Raw genomic sequence first — 22,403 nt, forward strand, 5'->3', positions numbered from 1 at the left:
GAAACAAACAAATGAACAACAACAACAACAACAAAAACAGCAACAATGAGAGAAAACCAGATTAAAAAAGCAAGCTAAAGCATGATGTTCAAGAATGTTTAGATTGGTTTTGCAAATTTGAAGAAAGTAAGGGTGATATATCACATATGACCAAGAATACTGACTGTCTACCAAAACTCATTGCCCAATTCGTCTTGGGCACATGGTTGGACTACCTTTCTCAGTCTTCCCTGAAGTTAGATGTGGTCACAAGATTGAGTTCTAGCCAATGGCATCTGAGTGGAGTCTGTGTGCCACTCCCAGACCTGGTCCAGGAGAATCCCATCTAATTAATATTGATGTGTGAACACTACTTGCTACAGTCAGTCGGATGTTAGAAGAAACACAGCAGCTCAGGCAAGAACTAACCTCAGGTTCCCAGGTGGTGCTAGTGGTAAAGAATCCTCCTGTCAAGGCAGCAGATGTAAAAGATCTGGATTCCATCCCTGGGTCGGGAAGATCCCCTGAGGGAGGACATGGCAACCCCCTCGACTATTCTTTCCTGGAGAACCCTGTGGACTGAAAAGCCTGGTGGGCTACAGTCCAAAAGGTCCCAAACAGTAGGACATGACTGAAACAATTTAGTGCACAGACTAAATAGGGAGTCAGAGAGTAAGAGCCGCCAATATTTATAAAGGGTGTGTTTCTGGATGCCTACGAAAATAGGATATTCAACTGAAAAAATAGTGATTGAACAACAAAGTCCAACACTATTGTCTCAACAACCTCAAAGGAGTTTTGAAAAGATACGAGAGATAGGGGTGAGGAGGCAAAGAAATAACTTAAACATTATATTTAAGAAGGAACTTTAGATATATTTTTGCCATAAAAATGAATGGAATTAAGCATACCAGAATTTTGTGAAGTTTTTGAGAGAAATGAGCAGTCCAGTTTGAAAATCTTTAGAAGATTTTAGAAATCTTAATAAAATTGCCTTTATGAACTTAAAAATCTTTAGTTTTTTTCTTAACTTGTATAAGCAAGATGTAGGTTATAAAAGTAGCAAAAGGGGACTTCCCTGGTGGTCTAGTGGATAAGAATCTGCCTTCCAATGCAGTTACAATGAGTTCCATCCCTGGTCGGGGAACTAGGGACAACATTTATGTTGTTCAATCGCTCAGCCGTGTCTGACTCTTTGCGACGGCATGGACTGCCGGATGTCAGGTTTCCCTGTCCTTAACTGTCTCCTGGAGTTTGCTCTAACTCATGTCGATAGATTTGGCGATGGCATCCAATCATCTCATCCTCTGTCACCCCATCTCCTTCTGCCCTCAGTCTTTACCAGCATCAGGGTCTTTTCTAATGAGTTAACTCTTCAGATCAGGTGGCCAAAGTATTGGAGCTTCAGCTTCAGGATCAGTCCTTCAAATGAATATTCAGAGTTGATTTACTTTAGGATTTACTGGTTTGATCTCCTTGTAGTTGAAGGGATTCTCAAGACTCTTTTCCAGGACTTAGAACTAACACCCAATAAAGATGTTCTTTTCATTATAGGGGACTGGAATGCAAAAGTAGGAAGTCAAGAAACACCTGGAGTAACAGGCAAATTTGGCCTTGGATTGCAGAATGAACCAGGGCAAAGACTAATAGAGTTTTGGCAAGAAAATGCACTGGTCATAGCAAACACCCTCTTCCAACAACACAAGAGACTTTACACATAGACATCACCAGATGGTCAACACCAAAATCAGATTGATTATATTCTTTGCAGCCAAAGATGGAGAAGCTCTATACAGTCAACAAAAACAAGACCAGGAGCTGACTGTGGCTCAGATCATGAACATTACCAAATTCAGACTCAAATGGAAGAAAGTAGGGGAAACCGCTTGACCATTCAGGTATGACCTAAATCAAATCCCTTTTGATTATACAGTGGAAGTGAGAAATAGATTTAAGGGCCTAGATCTGATAGATAGAGTGCCTGATGAACTATGGAATGAGGTTTGTGACATTGTACAGGAGACAGGGATCAAGACCATCCCCATGGAAAAGAAATGAAAAAAAGCAAAATGGTTGTCTGGGGAGGCCTTACAAATAGCTGTGAAAAGAAGAGAAGCAAAAAGCAAAGGAGAAAAGGAAAGATATAAGCATCTGAATGCAGAGTTCCAAAGAATAGCAAGAAGAGATAAGAAAGCTTTCTTCAGTGATCAATGCAAAGAAATAGAGGAAAAGAACAGAATGGGAAAGACTAGGGATCTCTTCAAGAAAATTAGAGATACCAAGGGAACATTTCATGCAAAGATGGGCTCGATAAAGGACAGAAATGGTATGGACCTAACAGAAGCAGAAGATATTAAGAAGAGGTGGCAAGAATACATGGAAGAACTGTACAAAAAAGATCTTCACGACACAGATAATCATGATGATCTGATCACTCATCTAGAGCCAGACATCTCGGAATGTGAAGTCAAGTGGGCTTTAGAAAGCGTCACTACGAACAAAGCTAGTGGAGGTGATGGAATTCCAGTTGAGCTGTTTCAAACCCTGAAAGATGATGCTGTCTAAGTGCTGCACTCAATATGCCAGCAAGTTTGGAAAAGTCAGCTGTGGCCACAGGCCTGGAAAAGGTCAATTTTCATTACAATTCCAAAGAAAGGCAATGCCAAAGAATGCTCAAACTACTGCACAATTGCACTCATCTCACATGCTAGTAAAGTAATGCTCAAAATTCTCCAAGCCAGGCTTCAACAATAGGTGAACCGTGAACTCCCTGATGTTTAAGCTGGTTTTAGAAAAGGCAGAGGAACCAGAGATTGAATTGCCAACATCCGCTGGATCATGGAAAAGGCAAGAGAGTTCCAGAAAAACATCTATTTCTGCTTTATTGACTATGCCAAAGCCTTTGACTGTGTGGATCACAATAAACTGTGGAAAATTCTGAAACAGATGGGAATACCAGACCACCTAACCTGCCTCTTGAGAAATCTGTATGCAGGCCAGGAAGCAACAGTTAGAACTGGACATGGAACAACAGACTGGTTCCAAATAGGAAAAGGAGTACATCTAGGCTGTATATTGTCACCCTGCTTATTTAACTTGTATGCAGAGTACATCATGAGAAACGCTAGACTGGAAGAAACTCAAGCTGGAATCAAGATTGCCGGGAGAAATATCAATCACCTCAGATATGCAGATGACACCACCCTTATGGCAGAAAGTGAAGAGGAAGTAAAAAGCTTCTTGATGAAAGTGAAAGAGGAGAGCGAAAAAGTTGGCTTAAAGCTCAACATTCAGAAAATGATCATGGCATCCGGTCCCATCACTTCATGGGAAATAGATGGGGAAACAGTAGAAACAGTGTCAGACTTTATTTTTTTGGGCTCCAAAGTCACTGCAGATGGTGACTGCAGCCATGCAATTAAAAGACGCTTACTCCTTGGAAGAAAAGTTATGATCAGCCCAGATAGTATATTCAAAAGCAGAGACGTTACTTTGCCGACTAAGATCCGTCTAGTCAAGGCTATGGTTTTCCTGTGGTCATGTATGGATGTGAGAGTTGGACTGTGAAGATTTGGACTATAAAGAAAGCTGAGTGCCAAGTTGTTGGTGCTTTTGAACTGTGGAGAAGCCTCTTGAGAGTCCCTTGGACTACAAGGAGATCCAACCAGTCCATTCTGAAGGAGATAAGCCCTGGGATTTCTTTGTAAGGAATGATGCTAAAGCTGAAGCTCCAGTACTTTGGCCACCTCATGCGAAGAGTTGACTCATTGGAAAAGACTCTGATGCTGAGAGGGATTGGGGGCAGGAGGAGAAGGGGACGTCCGAGGATGAGATGGCTGGATGGCATCACTGACTCGATGGACGTGAGTCTGAGTGAACTCCGGGAGATGGTGATGGACAGGGAGGCCTGGTGTGCTGCGATTCATGGCATCCGGTCCCATCACTTCACTTCATCACTGCACAGTTCAGTTCAATCGCACAGTTGTGTCCAACTCCTTGCAACTGAATGGACTGCAGCACGCCAGGCTTCACTGTCCATTACAAACTCCCGGAGCTTACTCAAACTCATGTCCATTGAGTCGGTGACACCATCCAACCAATATCAGCCTCTGTTGTTCCATTCTTCTCCCACCTTCAATCTTTCCCAGCATCAGGGTCTTTTCAAGTAGGTCAGTACTTTGCATTAAGTGGCCAAAGTATTGGAGTTTCAGCTTCAACATCAGTCCTTCGAAAGAATATTCAGGAATGATTTCCTTTAGCATTGACTGGTTTGATCTCTTTTCAGTCCAAGGGACTCTCAAGAGTCTTCTCCAACACCACAGTGCAACAGCACCAACAACTTGGCACTCAGCTTTCTTTATAGTCCAAATCTCACATCCATACATGACTACTGGAAAAAATGTAGCTTTGACTAGACGGACCTTTGTAGGCAAAGTAATGTCTCAGCTTTTTAATATGCTGTCTATGTAGGTCATATTTTTTCTTTCAAGGACCAAACGTCTTTTAATTTCATGGCTGGAGTCACCATCTGCAATGATTTTGGAGAACAAGAAAATTAAGTTTCTCACTGTTTCCAATGTTTCCCCATCTATTTGCCATGAAGTGATGGGACCGGATCCCATGATCTTAGTTTTCTGAATGTTGAGTTGTAAGCCAACTTTTTCACTCTCCTCTTTCATTTTCATCAAGAGGCTCTTCAGTTCTTCTTCCCTTTCTGCCATAAGCGTGGTGTCACCTGCATATCTGAGGCTATAGATATTTCTCCCAGCAATCTTGATTCAAGCTGGAGATTCCTATAGCCTGGCCTTTCTCATGATGCATTCTGCATGTAAGTAAAATAAGCAGGGTGACAGTATACAGCCTTGACATACTCCTTTCGTGATTTGCAACCAGTCTGTTGTTCCATGTCCAGTTTTAACTGTCACTTCTTGATCTACATGCATATTTCTCAGGAGCAGGTCACATGGTCTGCTATTCCCATCTCTTGAAAAATTGTCCAGTTTGCTGTAACCCACACAGTCAAAGGCTTTGGAATAGTCAATAAAATAGAAGTTTATATTTTTCTGGAACTCTCTTGCTTTTTCAAGGATCCAGTGGATGTTGACAATTTGATCTCTGGTTTCTCTGCCTTTTCTAAATCTGTCTTGAACATCTGGAAGTTTGCAGTTCATATACTGTTGAAGCCCGGCTTGAAGAATTTTGAGCATTACTTTGTTAGCATGTAAGATGAGTGCAATTGTGTAGTAGTTTGAACATTCTTTGTATGATTAGAATGAAAACTGACCTTTCCAATCCTGTGGCCACTGCTGAGTTTTCCACACTTGCTGGCATATTGAGTGCAGCACTTTCACAGCATCATCTTTTAGGATTTGAAATAGCTCAACTGGAATTCCATCACCTCTAGCTTTGTTCGTAGTGATGCTTCCTAAGGCCCACTTGACTTTGCATTCCAGGATGTCTGGCTCTAGGTGAGTGATCACACCTTCATGGTTATCTGGATCATGAAGATCTTTTGGTGTAGTTCTTGTTTGTATTCTTGCCACCTCTTCTTAATATATCCTGCTTCTGTTAGGTTCATACCATTTGTGTCGTTTATTGTGCCCATCTTTGCACGAAGTATTCCCTTGGTATCTCTCATTTTCTTGACGAGATCTCTAGTGTTTCCCATTCTATCCTTTCCCTCTATTTCTTTGCATTGATCACTGAGGTAGGCTTCCTTATCTCTTCCTGCTATTCTTTGGAACTCTCTATTGAAATGGGTATATCTTTCCTTTTCTCCTTTGCCTTTAGCTTCTCTTCGTTTTTCAGCTAATTGTAAGACCTCCTCAGACAACCATTTTGCCTATTTGCATTTGTTTTTCTTGGGGATGGTCTTTATCACTGCCTTCTGAAAAATGTCATGAACCTCTATCCATAATTCTTCAGGCACTGTCTATCAGATCTAATCCCTTGAATCTATCTGCCATGTCCACTGTAAAATTTGATTTAGGTCATACGTGAGTGATCTAATGGTTTTCTCTTTTGTTGTTGGAAGAGGGTCTTTGCTATGACCAGTACATTCTCCATTCTCTTGGCAAAACTCTGTTAGCCTTTGACCTGCTTCATTTTGTACCCCAAGGCCAAATTTGCCTGTTACTCCAGGTATCTCTTGAATTCCTACATTGGCATTCCAGTCCCCTATAATGAAAAGGACATCTTTATTGGGTATTAGTTCTAGAAGGTCTTGTAGGTCTTCATAGAACCATTCAGCTTCAGCTTCTTCAGCATTACTCATCAGGACATAGACTTGGATTACTGTAATATTGAATGGTTTGCCTTGAAAATGAACAGAGATCATGCTGTCATTTTTGAGACTGCATCCCAGTACTGCATTTCGGACTCTTTTCTTGACTATCATGGCTACTCCATTTCTTCTAAGGAATTCTTGCCCACAAGTAGTAGATATAATGGTCATCTGAGTTAAATTCACCCATTCCAGTCCATTTTAGTTCACTGATTCCTAAAATGTCCATTTTCACTCTTGCCATCTTCTGTTTGACAACTTCCAATTTGCCTTGAATCATGGACCTAACATTCCAGGTTCCTATGCAATATTGCTCTTTACAGAATCAGACTTTACTTCCTTCACCAGTCATATTCACAACTGGGTGTTGTTTTTGCTTTGGGTCTGTCTCTTCATTCTTTCTGGAGTTATTTCTTCACTGATCTCCAGTAGCATATTGGGCACCTACAGACCTGGGGAGTTCATTTTTCAGTGTCCTCTTTTTGCCTTTTCATACTGTTCATGGGTTTTCAAGGCAAAAATACTGAAGTGGTTTGCCATTCCCTTCTCAGTGGACCATGTTTTGTCAGAACTCTCCATCATGACCCATCTGTCTTGGATGGCCATATGTGGCATGGCTCATAGTTTCATTGAGTTAGACAAGGTTATGGTCCACGTGATCAGTTTGATTAGTTTTCTGTGACTGTAGTTTTCATTCTGTCTGCCCTCTGACAGATAAGGATAAGAGGCATATGGAAGCTTCCCGATGGGAGAGACTGACTGAGGGGGAAACTGAGTCTTGCTCTGATGGGCAGTAAATATTTATTCTAATTTTTCTGTTGATTTGGGGGCTGTATTCCTTCCCTGTTGTTTGACTTGAGGCCAAACTATGGTGGAGGTAATGAAGATAAAGGTCCCATGCAGGCACTGCTGCACGCAGTGCCTCTGACCCTGCAGCAGGCCACGGCTTCTGTCAGAGACTCCTGGACAGTCACAGGCAAGTCTGGGTCAGTCCACTGTGGGGGCACTGCTCTCTTTTCCTGGGTCCTGGTGTGCACAAGGTTTTGTTTGTGCCCTCCAAGATTCTGTTTTCCCCGTCCTGTGTAAGTTCTGGTGGCTCTATGGTGAGGTTAATGGCGACGTCCTCCAAACAGTTCAGTGATAAAAAGCACCAGTTAGAAATGAACAGTTACCATTATCAGTGATGGCACATGTGTTAGATTGTCAGCACTGCCATAAGGAAGTGCTAAACAGAGTGCTAAAACAACTGAAATTTATTTCCTCTCAGTTATGAAAGCTCAGAGTTTGAAATGAAGGTGTTTCCAGATTTGGTTCTTTCTGAGGACTCAGTGATGGATTTGTTCTTGGCTTGTAGATATCTGTCTTCCATTTACAAGTATCTGTCCCTTGGTCTGAATTTACACTTTTTATAAGGATGCCAATCATTCTGGATTAGGCCCTTAAGGTCTTCTTTACCTTGCTTACCTCGGTAAAACCCTCTCTTTAGAGAATTTCACCTTCTGAAGTAGTGGAGGCTAAGACTCCAGCACATTTTTGGTGGGGCAGAGAAACACAATTCAACCCATAGTGGTGGTGGTTTAGTAGCTAAGTCGTGTCTGAGTCTTGCGACCCTCATGGACTGTAGCCTGCCAGGCTCCTCTCTCCACGGGTTTCCCAGGCACGAATACTGGAGTGGGTTGCTATTTCCTTCTCCAGGGGATCTTCCCGACCCAGGAATCAAACCTGGGTCTCTTACACTGAAGTTGGATTCTTTACCGACTGAGCTACGAGGGAAGCAGCCTAAAATGCTTCTAGGCAACTGTCAGGGAACTTTAGGATTCCTGTATGTTGTTTTCTGTTTCTCATGAACCCTCTGTTCCTTATCAGTTCCTGGTAGACAGGAACAAGGGGAGTGGCACACTGTTGACCTCAGTCCTGGGACAGAGCACATGCATGGATTTCCTTCAGTAACGTTTTACCCTAAGGTAAAACTGCGTAGTCATGCGCTCTTACTCAAGATATGGATTGTCTTCTGGCCTTATGACAATTGTTATTTCTTGTTATTCCCTTGGTAACGGTTGTTATACATGTGGTTTCTTGTTGTTTGCCTAACATTATTTTTCACCTAAAGATTCCTTGTCTAACAATATATAAGCTCACACAAACATGAAGAAAGCACCCTTGTTCCACTAGAGACTTGGGTCCCGCATGTTCTTCTTTCCATCTCTGACTAGTTCTTTGGAGTGTGGAGGCCTGCCGAGCTCACTTTCCTGCCCGGCTTTCAAGACCTCCTCAAGAGGATGCTCTGTGCCTTCATGAGTGGTCCAAACCCTATTCTAGGGCTTTATTGGTTTTCCCAGGGAAATAACCCAGGGAATATTAGTCTCTCTCTCTTTTGCTTTCTTTTCATCGACTCCAGTCCACCAGGCCCTGGTCTGTAAAAAAGACCACAACATGCAACAATCCTATTTCAATAGATATAACTCAGAGTAACTGAATTAAAATTCACTTACTGAATTTTTACAAAATTTCCATAGTTTTATAACATTGAAACCATTGGTTTCAATTCCACTTCCCTTAACTCCTCTATTCTTAATAATTTGGTAATATGTTATTTCTTATTCTTCTTGGAAAATATCTAGAAGATGCAAGTGAAAGAAAGTGAAGTGGAAGTATTAGTAGCTCAGTCCTGTCTGTCTCTTTGCAACCCCATGGACCACCATGGGCCATAGCTAACCTGGATCCTCTGTGCGTGGGATATCCCAAGCAAGAATGCTGCAGTGGATTGCCATTTCCTACTCCAGGGTAGCTTCCCAAACCAGAGATAGAACCCAGGGGTCCTGCATTGCAGGCAGATTCTTTATCATCTGAGACACCAGGGAAGCCCCCCAAAAGATGCAAGCGTAAATATAAATCTCAAGAAATAAATGAATTCCCTCATGCCAAAAAATAAAACTGTCTCCTTCCCTTTCTTTTTCCTAGAGAGTTTCCTTTTAGGAAATTTACAATTGTAAATCCTTTCTTTGTCTCTTAGAGACATGCAAAACTTTTGAAAACGTGAATAACCTCCAGACAGCTTTGTTTCCCAGGAATGTCTTGAGGGCCTTGGAACTATCTTTTTGAAATGGGAACATAAAGTACCCTGTCTGTCTCTTTGGGAGTTTAGCCTAGATGCCAGGCTCCAAGTTGTAACTTCTTGTTTGCTGCAAAGATAGAAGACAATTTATTTTTCCTTTGGATCAAGACAATTAACATGTATGTAAATGATTGTATCTGCCCAGCTACATAAACAGATGAGATGTCCTTCTGTCCTTATAGTCTCTTTAGGGGATTTCTGAGATGCATATCATACATAATCTGATTTAAAGCTTATTCAAACAAAACTTTTCTACATTAATGGAGAGGATTTTAGGTTGGAGGAAGTTTTTATTTTTAATTAATTCCCCAACCCAGGTCAAATTTCATCTTGTTCTTCTTTTCCCCTAACACAATTGACACACAATAGTGTAGACACACAGATTCACCAATACTGAAAATTACTTCCACAATTATAACCTTACTGTATCAACTAAACTGGTATAAAATTAAATACACATAGGAAAGATCCTGATGCTGGGAAAGATTGAGGGTATAAGGAGAAGGTGACAGAGGATGAGATGGTTGGATGGCATCACCGTTTCAATGGACATTAGCTTGAGCACACTCTGGAAGATAGTGACGGACAGGGAAGTGTGGAGTGCTGCAGTCCATGGGGTTGCCGAGAGTTGGACATGACTTAGTGACGGAACACAAAACCAATAGAATATTTATTGGTAATGATGTCAACAATACTAATTTATAATTATGCTTTTGAGACTATTTATAATTATACTTTTGAGACTATTTATTTGAGCACTGATTATATGCCTAAACTGGGCTAAATATTGTGACTAGATTGTGTGATGTGACCTTTGCGATGACCCTATCATTTGGCTATCATCACTGTTTTCCAGAGACAACTGCCAAGGGCTATGACGGTGTAAATGTTTTATACAGGTTCCATTCCTAGACAGCAGTAGAGCGATGGGTGATGTGCCTGCACAACCTGTCTGGTTTTATCATGGGGTGATCCTCCCTTACATGTCATGAAGGAGACAAGGCCACACCAAGCCAGCATCGACTCCACCGGCTGCTTAATCCTGGGTTTGTCTGTGCATGCTGAGCCATTCAGCTGTGGTTCTTGGTGTTAAGGCAGCGTATGACACAGGGGACGTTTTCTGAACACTAATGGCTTTATGTTTCTCTTATCCACTAACCAGATGAAACTGAGCAGGACCCGATCTTTTTTTTTTTTTTTTTCAGTTTCCTAGACCTTCCCCAATTTCTAAAGGGCAGATTCAGTTACTAATTAGGGGAGTCAAATAATGCAGAAAGAAACAATAGTGATCCATTTATAGTTACTATAAAATATTGGCTGTCTTTCCCTTGTTATACAATATATCCTTATAGCTTATTTATACCTAACAGTTTCTACCTCTTAATCCCCTGTAGATCGCCCCTCCCTTCTTCCTTGACCGACCCGTTTGTTCTGCATATCTGTTAGTGTTCGTTTTTGTATATTCACTAGTTTGTATAAACTTTAATAAATATAGATGACCATACTGTACATCAACTATACTTCAATAAACTAGGAAAGAAAAGGAAAGTACAGCTATGGGTCCAGGTCTGGGCTCCTCCTTGGGGGATGTGCATACAATCTGATCCACATCTCTGAAATCTATAGGAACTAAGGCCCCCACACTGGTGGAGGGTGGTAACCTCATGCTGAGCAAAAACTCCTGGACTCCAGACTGGTTGGAACCAGAAGGCTGATCATTGAGATTCCTAGAACGCAGCCTCCAGCAAATCAGAGGAGAGTTACACACCCTGCAGTCCCCCTCCCAATTTTGCCTATAAAAAGTCTTCCCAGAAAACAATCAGAGAGTTCAGGTCTTTAGGACAGGAGCCTCCCCTTTCTCCAGCATCGCCCTGCAATAAAACTTTCTCCACTCCAAACTCAGACCTTTCTGTTTCTTTAGACTCACTGACCTCCGGCTTGCTGATTGAGTTCGACAACATTGATAGTTATATGATCTTGGAAAAAAAAAAGTGATTTAGTCTGTCTTAAACTCAGTTTCCTTATCTGGAAGCAGTCTCTCATAGCAGTGTCACTGTGCTTATAAAGTAGCAGTGCTAAGACTCTACTAACATAATGTATGTGACCAGCAGTGAAGATGGAAATCACCAGACAAGAGCACAGAAGAGCCCTGACTCAACTGTATGCTACACAGGGATCAAGACAGTGCCTGGCATAACAGGGAATCAAAATAAAATGAAAGAGAAAACTAACCAAACAAACAAACAAAAACATAAGCCATCCTTCTCTCTACCTTATATTATTACAAATAATGAAGATGGCATAGATTTGACACATTTTCACATGTATTAGACCGGATCTTTTTTTTTCTCTAATATATCTAATTCTCCCAGTATATTAACATCAGGTACACCTTGAATGCAAAGTCCGTTTATCCCCACAGACAGCCTGGACACTGAGAACGAAAACCACGCCTTTCTGTCCCCATAACATGACTGCGCAATAACGCCACTGTCTTCCTTAGCATTATTCTCATATCCTTGCAATCCTAGTAAGTCTCCACCTGGAAAGACCCTCATTCCATAAAATTTCAGTTCTTGATAGACTTTGACCTTCCTTCCCCCACTACAAGGCTTTCTTGAGTCTTAATTAGCTCTATCTGATTTCAGGCACATTTTAGATTTGTGCTGAGAAAATCCATCTTTGGCTATTTTAAAACCACTCTTCTCAGGTGGATTTTGAGTCTTTGACATGTCAGGGCCAATGTTTATTTGATCTCAGGTATATGTTTTTTAGGGCTTCCCAGGTAGCAGTAGTAGTAAAGAACTGGTCTGCCAATGCAAGAGATGTAAGAGACGTGTATTCTATCCCTGGGTCAGGAAGATCCCCTGGAGGAAGGCGTGGAACCCACTCCAGTATTCTTGCCTGGAGAATCCCATGAACAGAGGAGTCTGGTGGGCTACATACAGTCCATAGGGTTGCAAAGAGTCAGACATGACTGAAGCAACTTAGCACACAGCATATACGTTTTTACCCATGGATAGCTTACTCGGGGCACAAATTCTGGACACCTTTTACATAACAGTGTGAAGAGAGGTGCTGACCACAAGTCAAGGAACAAGGAGTTTTAAGTAAAAGCAGATAATCGATAATCCTGATGATTTCAAGGGCATTTATGACACCAACCATGCATCTTAGCAGTTGATAAGCAGCTGGATGGATGCTCATGGGACAGAAGAGCAAACACCTTTCAATTTTCATAAATATTTATAAACAAAACAAAACAAAAAAAACCTCTCCTGAGGTGACAGTTCCCTTACTTTGTTGTTCAGTCACCATGTCCAATTCTTTGCAAGCCCATGGACTGCAGTTCCACGGAAGATCCCCTGGAGGAAGGCTTCCCTGTTCCCTACTATCTCCCAGAGTCTGCCCAAGTTTATCTGGAAGATCCCCTGGAGAAGGAAATGGCAACCCACTCCAGTATTTTTGCCTAGAAAATTCCATGGACTGAGGAGCCTGGTGGGCTACAGTCCATGGGGTTGCAAAGGGTCGGACATGACTGTGCGACTGAGCACGTGTTCATTGGATCAGTGATGCTATCCAACCTCTCATCCTCTGATGCCATCTCATCCTCTGTTGCCCTCTTCTGCCTTCAGTCTTTCCCAGCATCAGGGTCTTTTCCAATGAGTCAGCTGTTTGCATCACGTGGGCAAAATATTGGAGCTTCAGCTTCAGTATCAGTCCTTCCAATGAATATTCAGGGTCCCCTTACTTACCTAAGCAATAAACTTAACTTTGTCTCAGATTGTATGTCAGATTATCTCATTTGGGGACTGACTTTCAACAAAGCCCATGGGTTTTCTAAGATTTAAAGGATTTTTGAAACCTGCAAATATACATGTCTTGACATAGCACTAATGATATTATCAATAATAGATATCATTTGTGAGTGTATGTATATATATATATATTTTTTTTTCCAGGTGTATTTAGTTCTTTCATAAATCATGATTTCAATTTGTGATCCCTGATGCCAGAATTAGATATTTCCATCATGTTCACTTTATCACTGGTTCAAATCCATCACTATACACTTTAAAAAACTTATAAATTAAGATTTTAGCCCCCACATAGGAATTCAAAATAGCATTTTTATTTTTAATATTACATGGCATTTCTTTCTACATGTAACAATTTCCCAAGTTAGTCTTTCAGTCCAAACAGTTAAATGCAACTTACTTCATCATGTGGCGACTTACCTTTTCCAGCTTTGAAAGAGCAAGAGAGTAACAGTCTTTGGCTCTGAATTGCATGAATCTCATGTTGGCTGGGTGGGTGAGCTCTGTGATAATACTGAGACTGGAAAACAACCTACATTTCAAAGAAATATTTGCATTACACTAACAATCCAAAATGGTGTTTTTATAACAACAGGTTTAGGAGTGAGTGATTCCTAGCCTCAGGCAATAAACTACATGCAGTTGCAAGAGCAAGTCATTCCACACAAACTGTTCTGTGGAAGAGAAATGCATTGCTATTTTCCAAAGAATATTTTAACCAACATTTTAGCACTGTAAGAAAACTAAATTCAGTAATTTGATTTTTATGCTGCATTTTCTCGCTCCTCATAAAGCTGATTGAAGAAGTCACCTCATGAAAAATAATGAAATATAAATTTATAAGATGAATATGTGGATTGGGCAAAAATTTCCCACAATGAGCTTATTGTCCATAATGTGAGTTCTAAGATTTCCTGCGGCTCTCTGTTCTCACAGTATGTGCTTTTAATTGTCAAATCTTACCTCAGTGAAGCAAATATTGTCATTGAAATAACAACTCATTGTAATGAACTGAGGACATGGCTCAGTGGATAGCGTTGTTCTAGAAGAATCCTGAGAATTTCCACTCATCCTAGAGTTTTACATAAGCTTTCTTCCTATTTACATCCTCCTGCACAATCCACACATGCACGTGCACACGTGCACACGTGCGCACACACACACACACACTTGATGTTTTCCCCCAGAAAAATGGGGCAAGATAAAACCACAACAAACACCTTACTGCTGCTGTGGCTGGTGATCTGATCTTTAGTTGATGACTCTACATCATTGGTAGCTCTCCTGGTTCACATATTTTGAGATTCCCTGTAGCAGCCACTTTAAGTGATAGTCAGCTTTGTTCTCCATACAATATGCATTTAAACTTAGTTAAGGCCACTTAACTATGGGGGCTTCCCTGGTGGCTCAGACAGTAAAGCATCTCCCTACAAGGTGGGAGACACGGGTTCAATTCCTGGGTCAGGAAGATCCCCTGAAGAAGGAAATGGCAACCCACTCCAGTACTCTTGCCTGGAAAATTCCATGGATGGAGGAGCATGGCAGCCTACAGTTCATGGGGTAGCAAAGAGTCGGACACGACTGAGCGACTTCACTTTTAAGGTCATTTAAAAAATCTGCAGGTAGCTGCACCCCAGACCTCAGGCTCCAGAAAGGACTGAAATATTCAGGACAGAAACATTCAGTTAGTAGCTCAGAAACACGTTGTCTCCAGCTGACCTTTTATTTTTTAAAGATTCTTTTTTATGTGGTCCATTTTTAAAGTTGTTATTGAATTTGTTGCAATATTTACGTTTTGGCTTTTTGGCCATGAGGCACGTGGCATCCTACCTCCTCGACCAGGGATCGAACATACATCCCCTGCATTGGAAGGTGAAGTCTTAACCACTGGATCACCAGGGAATTTGATCTTACTCTCATTATCTGCTGGGTCCAGGAGGGAGGGCACTGTTACTCACATGCACCTGAGCACTGGATCTGATGTCTTAGAGAGGGACTGACTTTCAGTAGGACCCATGAGATCACCCCTCTCCTCAGCTCTAACTCTAGAAAACAGATGGATGCTTTGCCAGAATGAAAGTCTCCCTCCTTCTGGGAGTGAGAGGGCTCCCTGCAGGCTTCCTGGGATTTTCCCAAAGGGCCCTGAACTCAGTTTCCACTGGGTTTACATCCTCTCATTTAAGATCTAAACAACTCTTAAAAATGCTTAATTTCAGAGTTATCTGTGAAAACTATATGCCGCCTTGGTTACATTGCTGTAACAGTATTGACACTTACCTAATCAAAACATTTGAAAATTATGATATCATTAGGTGTTTGATAAGATCTACACTTTGTGGGAAGCAATATAACCAGAATTGCATGGCCTCACCTCCATTTTGAGAGTAAATATTATTGAACTGGGTTGGAAAAAAGTTTGTTCAGATTTTCCCATAAATACGTTAAGTATGGGGTTTCCCAGCTGGTGCAGCAGTAAAGAATCCACTTGCCAATGCAAGGAATGCAGGAGACATGGGTTCAATCACTTGGTCAAGGAGCTCCCCTGGAGTAGGAGATGGCAACCTGTTCCAGTATTCTTGCCTGGAGAATGCCATGGACAGATGAACCTGGTAGGCCACAGTCCATGGGATTGCAAAGAATAGGACACTTCTGAGCATGCATGTACACACAGTTTATGGAGAAACACCATATAATCTGTATTCCACATGACTTTCTTTTAGAAGCTCTATTCCTCTCCCTCAAAAGTCACCAATGTGCATACATTTGATAAAAAGTTCATTTTTTTAGACACTTCTGAAAAACTAGAAGGGTGAGTTAGCAAGTGAAAGTCACTCAGTCATGTCTGACTTTTTGTGACCACATGAACTGCAGCCCACCAGGCTCTTCTGCCCATGGAATTCTTCAGGCAAGGATACTGGCTGCTACTGCTGCTAAGTCACTTCAGTTGTGTCCGACTCTGTGCGACCCCATAGATGGCAGCCCACCAGGCTCCCCCGTCCCTGGGATTCTCCAGGCAAGAACGCAAGAACACTGGAGTGGGTTGTCATTTCCTTCTCCAATGCATGAAGGTGAAAAGAGAAAGTGAATTCGCTCAGTCGTGTCTGACTCTTAGCGACCCCATCTACTGCAGCCTACCAGGCTCCTCCGTCCATGGGATTTTCCAGGCAAGAGTACTGGAGTGGGGTGCTACTGCTTTCTCCAAGGATACTGGAGTGGGGTGTTATTCTCTTCTTCAGCGATCTTTCCGACCCGGGAATTGAAACTAGGTCTCCTGCACTGTAGACAGATTCTTTACCATCTGAGCCATCAGGGAAACCTGAGAAATTAGAAGAGTGGCCTAATGGCAAAAAATATCAATTGACTTTTGGGCTGGTACTACTCCACCTGGTAAGCCTAGGAAGTGCCACCAACTGACAAATCTCATACCATCTGGAAGTTTCAAAAGTCTTCATTTAATAAATATTTTGAAACGATCATGTCACTAAAGATATTTAGCATGTTATGGTCTGTCACAGACAATATTCAATAATCCGACACAGCAGAAACTAAAATGAATACATAATAGTAGCAAAATGGACAGTGAAGATAAAGCAGAGTCTCATTGAGAGAATAAAGAGCATATTCATGATCTGAGCTTCTGAAAAGGAAAATTAACTGACCTAAGGTTTTCCTCTTTGTTCAGTTTTAAAAAAACTCTTTTGGAAGTTAAAAAAAAAAAGTCCAAAACTCTACCATACATAAAATTTAAAAGGCAGTCTTATTAGAGCTTTCCATGCACTAACTCATGCAATCTCCAGAACAGCAGGTGGAGACTTCCTTGTTCTGTGTTTCTGTCTGCACCTCCTGTTCCCTGGGAGGAGTTGGGGACCTATGGCTCACCCCTGGCTCTGCCTTCTCAGTATCTCTGGGTTTACACTGGTCTGAGCCAGGCCTTGGGGTGAGCTCAGCCCTACAGGGTGGGCCCAGTGATTGTCTAGCAGGGTCCCTGATCAGACTCCTCTCTACTGCCAGCACCAACCCAGCACAGCTCTGCCTAATGTGGGGATCACCATCTGCCAGAGAGGGGTCTACTATGGTCATTGCTACTTTCAATAAATAAGTGGGTAGGAAAGGAGACTCAGATGACCCAAATAAAAAGGAGTATTATTAAGAATATCTAAGTACATGTCAGAGCTGCTAATTTAAACTTTTGTCATCTCTACTTCTGTATCTACCCCTCAATAGCAGTTGTTAGATCATAATTTCATTACTGTGATTTCAATTTACTGAGGACCATATTTAGCATCTAATTTAGTAAATGAGTATCAAGTATCTGCTATTAGAAAACTCTGGTTTCCAAGAGATTAAAAAAAAAAAAAGTATAATGTTAAATCCCTGCCTTTGGTTTAGACTTTAGAAAAAAACTGCAAAAAGTTCATAAACTATATGAATGTATATATTTTTCTAAGGATACTAAAAGAGGCTGATTGAAATCTGTAATTCACAAATTAAATAGGAACATCTTGGAAGGTGCTAAGATGCACGGCCAGGGAAGGAATTTCTGAGGAAACAAAGCTGACAACAAGTAAGAAGTGTATCTCATATTTTAGAAATTTTTATTTTCTCTGAGAAATATGACTTTTTCTTTCATATATGTTATTTTTGAATTTTAGAAAAATTTTGGATTACTTGAATTTTTTTCATTATAATCCTTTTCTAACAAAATACATCAAATATGTATATACAGTGTGCCTTGTACGACTCTTTACAATCCTATGGACTGCAGCCCACCAGGTTCTTCTGTCCATATATATGTATAGACAGATATATTTGAGGCTTTAGTAAGAGACAGTGATAAAATATTTGGGTGATCCAGTCATTGTGTTTAAGTGACTTCTAGAATTAAAATTAGATAGAACAATAATATTTATGTTATGTGCCATTTCTGTTCTATATAATTGAACCTACTCCATTGTTACTCCATATGTTACTTTAAACTGAAAAAACTGAGTGAATTATCTAGTTTGCCACCTAGTAAAATCTTAGAACTTACTGCAGTGTCCTTCAAATCCATAAAATATTACCTGTATTGAATTACAATACTTCATATTTGCAAATTTGATTGCTCAAGAGATTTAATTATATACCATTACAATACTGACACTGTACACATATTTCTGAACCTTAACCTGACTTACGTATATTTTGAATATATAACATTTTAGAAATAAAATGACATAAAATGAGAAGTGAAAAGAAAAGGAGAAAGGGAAAGATATACCCATCTGAATGCAGAGATTCACAGAATAACAAGGATAGATAATAAAGCCGTAAGAGAAAGAGGCAAAGAAATACAGGAAATCCATAAAATGGGAAACACTAGAGATCTTTTCAAGAAAATTGAAAATACCAAGGGTATATTTCATGCAAAGATAGGCACAATAAAGGACAGAAATGACAAGGACCTAGCAGAAGCAGAAGACATTAAGAAGAGGTGGCAAGAATATACAAAAAAAACTGTACAATAAAGGTCTTAATGACCCAGATAACAATGATGGTGTGATCACTCACTTGGAACCAGACATCCTGGAATGTGAAGTGAAGTAGGCTATAGGAAGCACTACCATGAACAAAGCTAGTGGAGGTAATGGAATTCCAGCTGAGCTATTTAAATCCTAAAAGATGACTCTATTAAAGTGCTGCACTCAATATGCCAGCAAATTTGAAAACTCAGCAGTGGCCACAGGAGTGGAAAAGGTCAGTTTTCATTCCAATCCCACCAAAGAAGGGCGATGCCAAAGAATGTTCAAATCACCATACAACTGCACTCATTTCACATGGTAGCAAGGCAATGCTCAAAATAATTAAAGCTTGGCTTCAGCAGAATATGAACCGAGAAATTCCAGATGTACAACTGGATTTAGAAGAGAGAGAGGAACCAGATCAAATTGCAAACATTCGTTGCATCATAGAGAAAGCAAGGGAATTCCAGAAAAACATCTACTTTTGCTTTACTGACTACACTAAAGCCTTTGACTGTGTGTAGAAACGTAATGTTAGTCATTCAATCATGTCTGATTCTTTGCCACCCTGGGGACTGTAGCCCATTAGCTTCCTCTGTCCATGGGATTCTCCAGGCAAGAATACTGGAGTGGGTTGCATTCCCTTCTTCAGGGAATTTTCCCAACCCAGGGATCAAACCCAGGTCTCCAGCATTCCAGGCAGATTCTTTACTGTCTGAACTATAGAGAAGTCCTACATGTAAGTGGCTCAGTCATGTCAGCTCTTTGGAACCCTTGTACTGTAGCCCGCTATGCTCCTCTTCCATGGAATTTTCCCAGCAAGAATACTGAGTGGTTAGCTGTTCCCTTCGCCAAGGGATCTTCTCAACCCATGGATCAAACCCAGGTCTCCTGAACTGCAGGTGGATTCCTTAACATCTGAGCCACTGTGTGGATCACAACAAACAGTGGAAAATTCTTCAAGAGATGTAAATACCAGACCACCTGACCTGCCTCTGAGAAACCTGTAAGCAGGTCAAGAAACAACAGTTAGAACCAGACATGGAACAGCAGACTGCTTCAAACTGGGAAAGGGGTATATCAAGGTTGTGTATTGTCACCTTACTTACTTAACGTCTATCCAGAAAAAGAAGAGAGTGAAAAATTTGGCTTAAAACTCAACATTCAGAAAACGAAGATCATGGCATCCAGTCCCATTACTTCATAGAAAATAGATGGGGAAACAATGGAAACAGTGACAGATTTTATTTTGGGGGTCTCCAAAATCACTGCAGATGGTGACTGCAGCCATGAAATTAAAAGACGCTTACTCCTTGGAAGAAAAATTATGACCAACCTAAACAGCTTATTAAAAAGCAGAGACATTACTTTGCCAACAAAGGTCTGTCTAGTCAAAGCTATGATTTTTCCAGTAGTCATGTATGTACGTGAGAGTTGGACTATAAAGAAAGCTGAGCACTGAAGAATTGATGCTTTTGAACTGTGCTGTTGGAGAAGGCTCTTGAGACTCCCTTGGACTGCAAGGAGATCCAACCAGTCCATCTGAAAGGAAATCAGTCCTGAAAATTCATTGGAAGGACTGATCCTGAAGCTGAAACTCCAATAATTTGGCCACCAGATGGGAAGGACTCATTTGAAAAGACCCTGATGCTGGGAAAGATTGAAGGTGGGAGGAGAAGGGGACAACAGAGGATGAGATGGTTGGATGGCATCACCGATTCTATGGATATGAGTTTGAGTACACTCCTGGGTTGGTCATGGACAGAGAGGCATGGCATGCTGCAGTCCATGGAGTCGGAAACTGTTAGACACCACTAAGCGACTGAACTGAACTGAACTGATTCAGAGTACATCATGGGAAATGCCAAGCTGGATGAATCACAAGCTGGAATCAAGATTTCCAGGAGAAGTATCACCAGCCTCAGATATGTAGATGATCTCACTCTAATGGCAGAAAGTGAAGAGGAACTCTTGATGAAGGTCAAAGAGGAGAGTGAAAAAGCTGCCTTTAAACTCAACATTCAAAAAACTCATATCATGGCATCTAGGCCTATCACATCAAGGCAATAGACAGGGAAAACAATAGAAAAAGTGGCATCTTTACCATCTTGGGTTCCAAAATCACTGTGGATTCTGACTGCAGCCATGAAATTAAAAAAACACTTGCTTCTTGGAAGAAAAGCTATGACAAACCTGGATAGCATATTAAAAAGCAGAGACATCACTTTACAGACAAAGCTGTGTATAATCAAAGCTATATTTTTTCAGTAGTCATGTAAAGATGTGAGAGTTGGACCATCAAGAAGGCTGAGTGCCAAAGAATTGATGCTTTTGAATTTTGGTGCTGGGGAAGACGCTTGATAATCCCTTGGACTGCAAGGATATCCAACCAGTCAATTCTAAAAGAAATCCACCCTGAAAATTCACTGGAAGGACTGATACTGAAACTGAAGCTCCAATCCTTTGGACACCTGATACGAAAAACAGCCAACTCACTGGAAAAGACCATGATGCTGGGAAAGATGAAGGGCAGGAAGAGAAGGGAGTGACAGAGGATGAGATTGCTGGATAGAGTCACCAACTCAATGGACATGAGTTTGAATAAACTCTGTGAGATAGTGAAGGACAGGGAAGCCTGGTGTGCTGAGTTCATGGGGTTGCAAAGAGTTGGACATGGCTTAGCAACTGAACAACAACAATTCTTTTTTTTCCTAGGTACTCAGTTCAGTTCAGTCACTTAGTTGTGTCCAACTATTTGCCACGCCATGAATCGCAGCACACCAGGCCTCCCTGTACATCACCATATCCTGGAGTTCACTCAGACTCACGTCCATCGAGTCAGTGATGCCATCCACCCATCTCATCCTCGGTCGTCCCCTTCTTCTCCTGCCCCCAATCCCTCCCAGCATCAAAGTCTTTTCCAATGAGTCAACTCTTCGCATGAGGTGGCCAAAGTACTGGAGTTTCAGCTTTAGCATCATTCCTTCCAAAGAAATCCCAGGGTTGATCTCCTTCAGAATGGACTGGTTGGATCTCCTTGCAGTCCAAGGGACTCTCAAGAGTCTTCTCCGACACCACAGTTCAAAAGCATCACAATAAAGCAACATAATGATTGAAAATAATGTACTTTGTTTTATCTAAAAATGTTCTACAATTACTTCTCTAGTCAATACTCTAGTTACATTTTAAAATGACTTGTTTAATACTTTCTTTGTATAGTGGAAGAAAACTTGCTACCCCAAAATGCCTGTGGTATTTGAACTTATTTTTTATTCAAGGCATATTTCGATGTGGCTATTTAAATTTACTCAGCGATGTAAATATAATTGTGTAAAATATCTATGGACTAGTTACCTGCCTGAATTAATTCATTTAATAAATAATTCTGAAATGCTCAGGTATGCAAACCAACATAAAGATGAAAACCATACCATACACTCTATTTCACAAACTGGGAGAACTCTGAGACTAGCTGCATTATATATTAAAGCAAAACAATCAAATATAACAACATAAAAATCTGGAAAATATTTATAATATTTAATAAAATATTAGTATGCTAGTATGTCACTCTATACAATTTGATCTGTGGTGGCTGGGATTGATGTTTCTAAATCACAAGGAGTATATATTACTATGTAAGGTATATAGACATACTTAAATGCATGAGACACCAGTTTTAGACTCTAACTGAATATTGGCACTAA

At 40.9% G+C, this 22,403-nt stretch overlaps 1 protein-coding gene across 1 annotated transcript in view; it reads right to left on the minus strand.

Annotated features, from left to right (window-relative positions):
- The window catches only part of KCNT2 (potassium sodium-activated channel subfamily T member 2), a 1,342,824-nt gene that overhangs the window by 954,289 nt on the left and 366,132 nt on the right, over positions 1 to 22,403 (minus strand). The window contains 1 exon segment of the mRNA XM_040262901.1: positions 13,616 to 13,727. Within this exon segment, the coding sequence (XP_040118835.1) occupies positions 13,616 to 13,727 (112 nt within the window).

Source organism: Oryx dammah, unplaced genomic scaffold (genome assembly GCF_014754425.2).
Source record: "Oryx dammah isolate SB20612 unplaced genomic scaffold, SCBI_Odam_1.1 HiC_scaffold_21, whole genome shotgun sequence".
Taxonomy (NCBI): Eukaryota; Metazoa; Chordata; class Mammalia; order Artiodactyla; family Bovidae; genus Oryx; species Oryx dammah.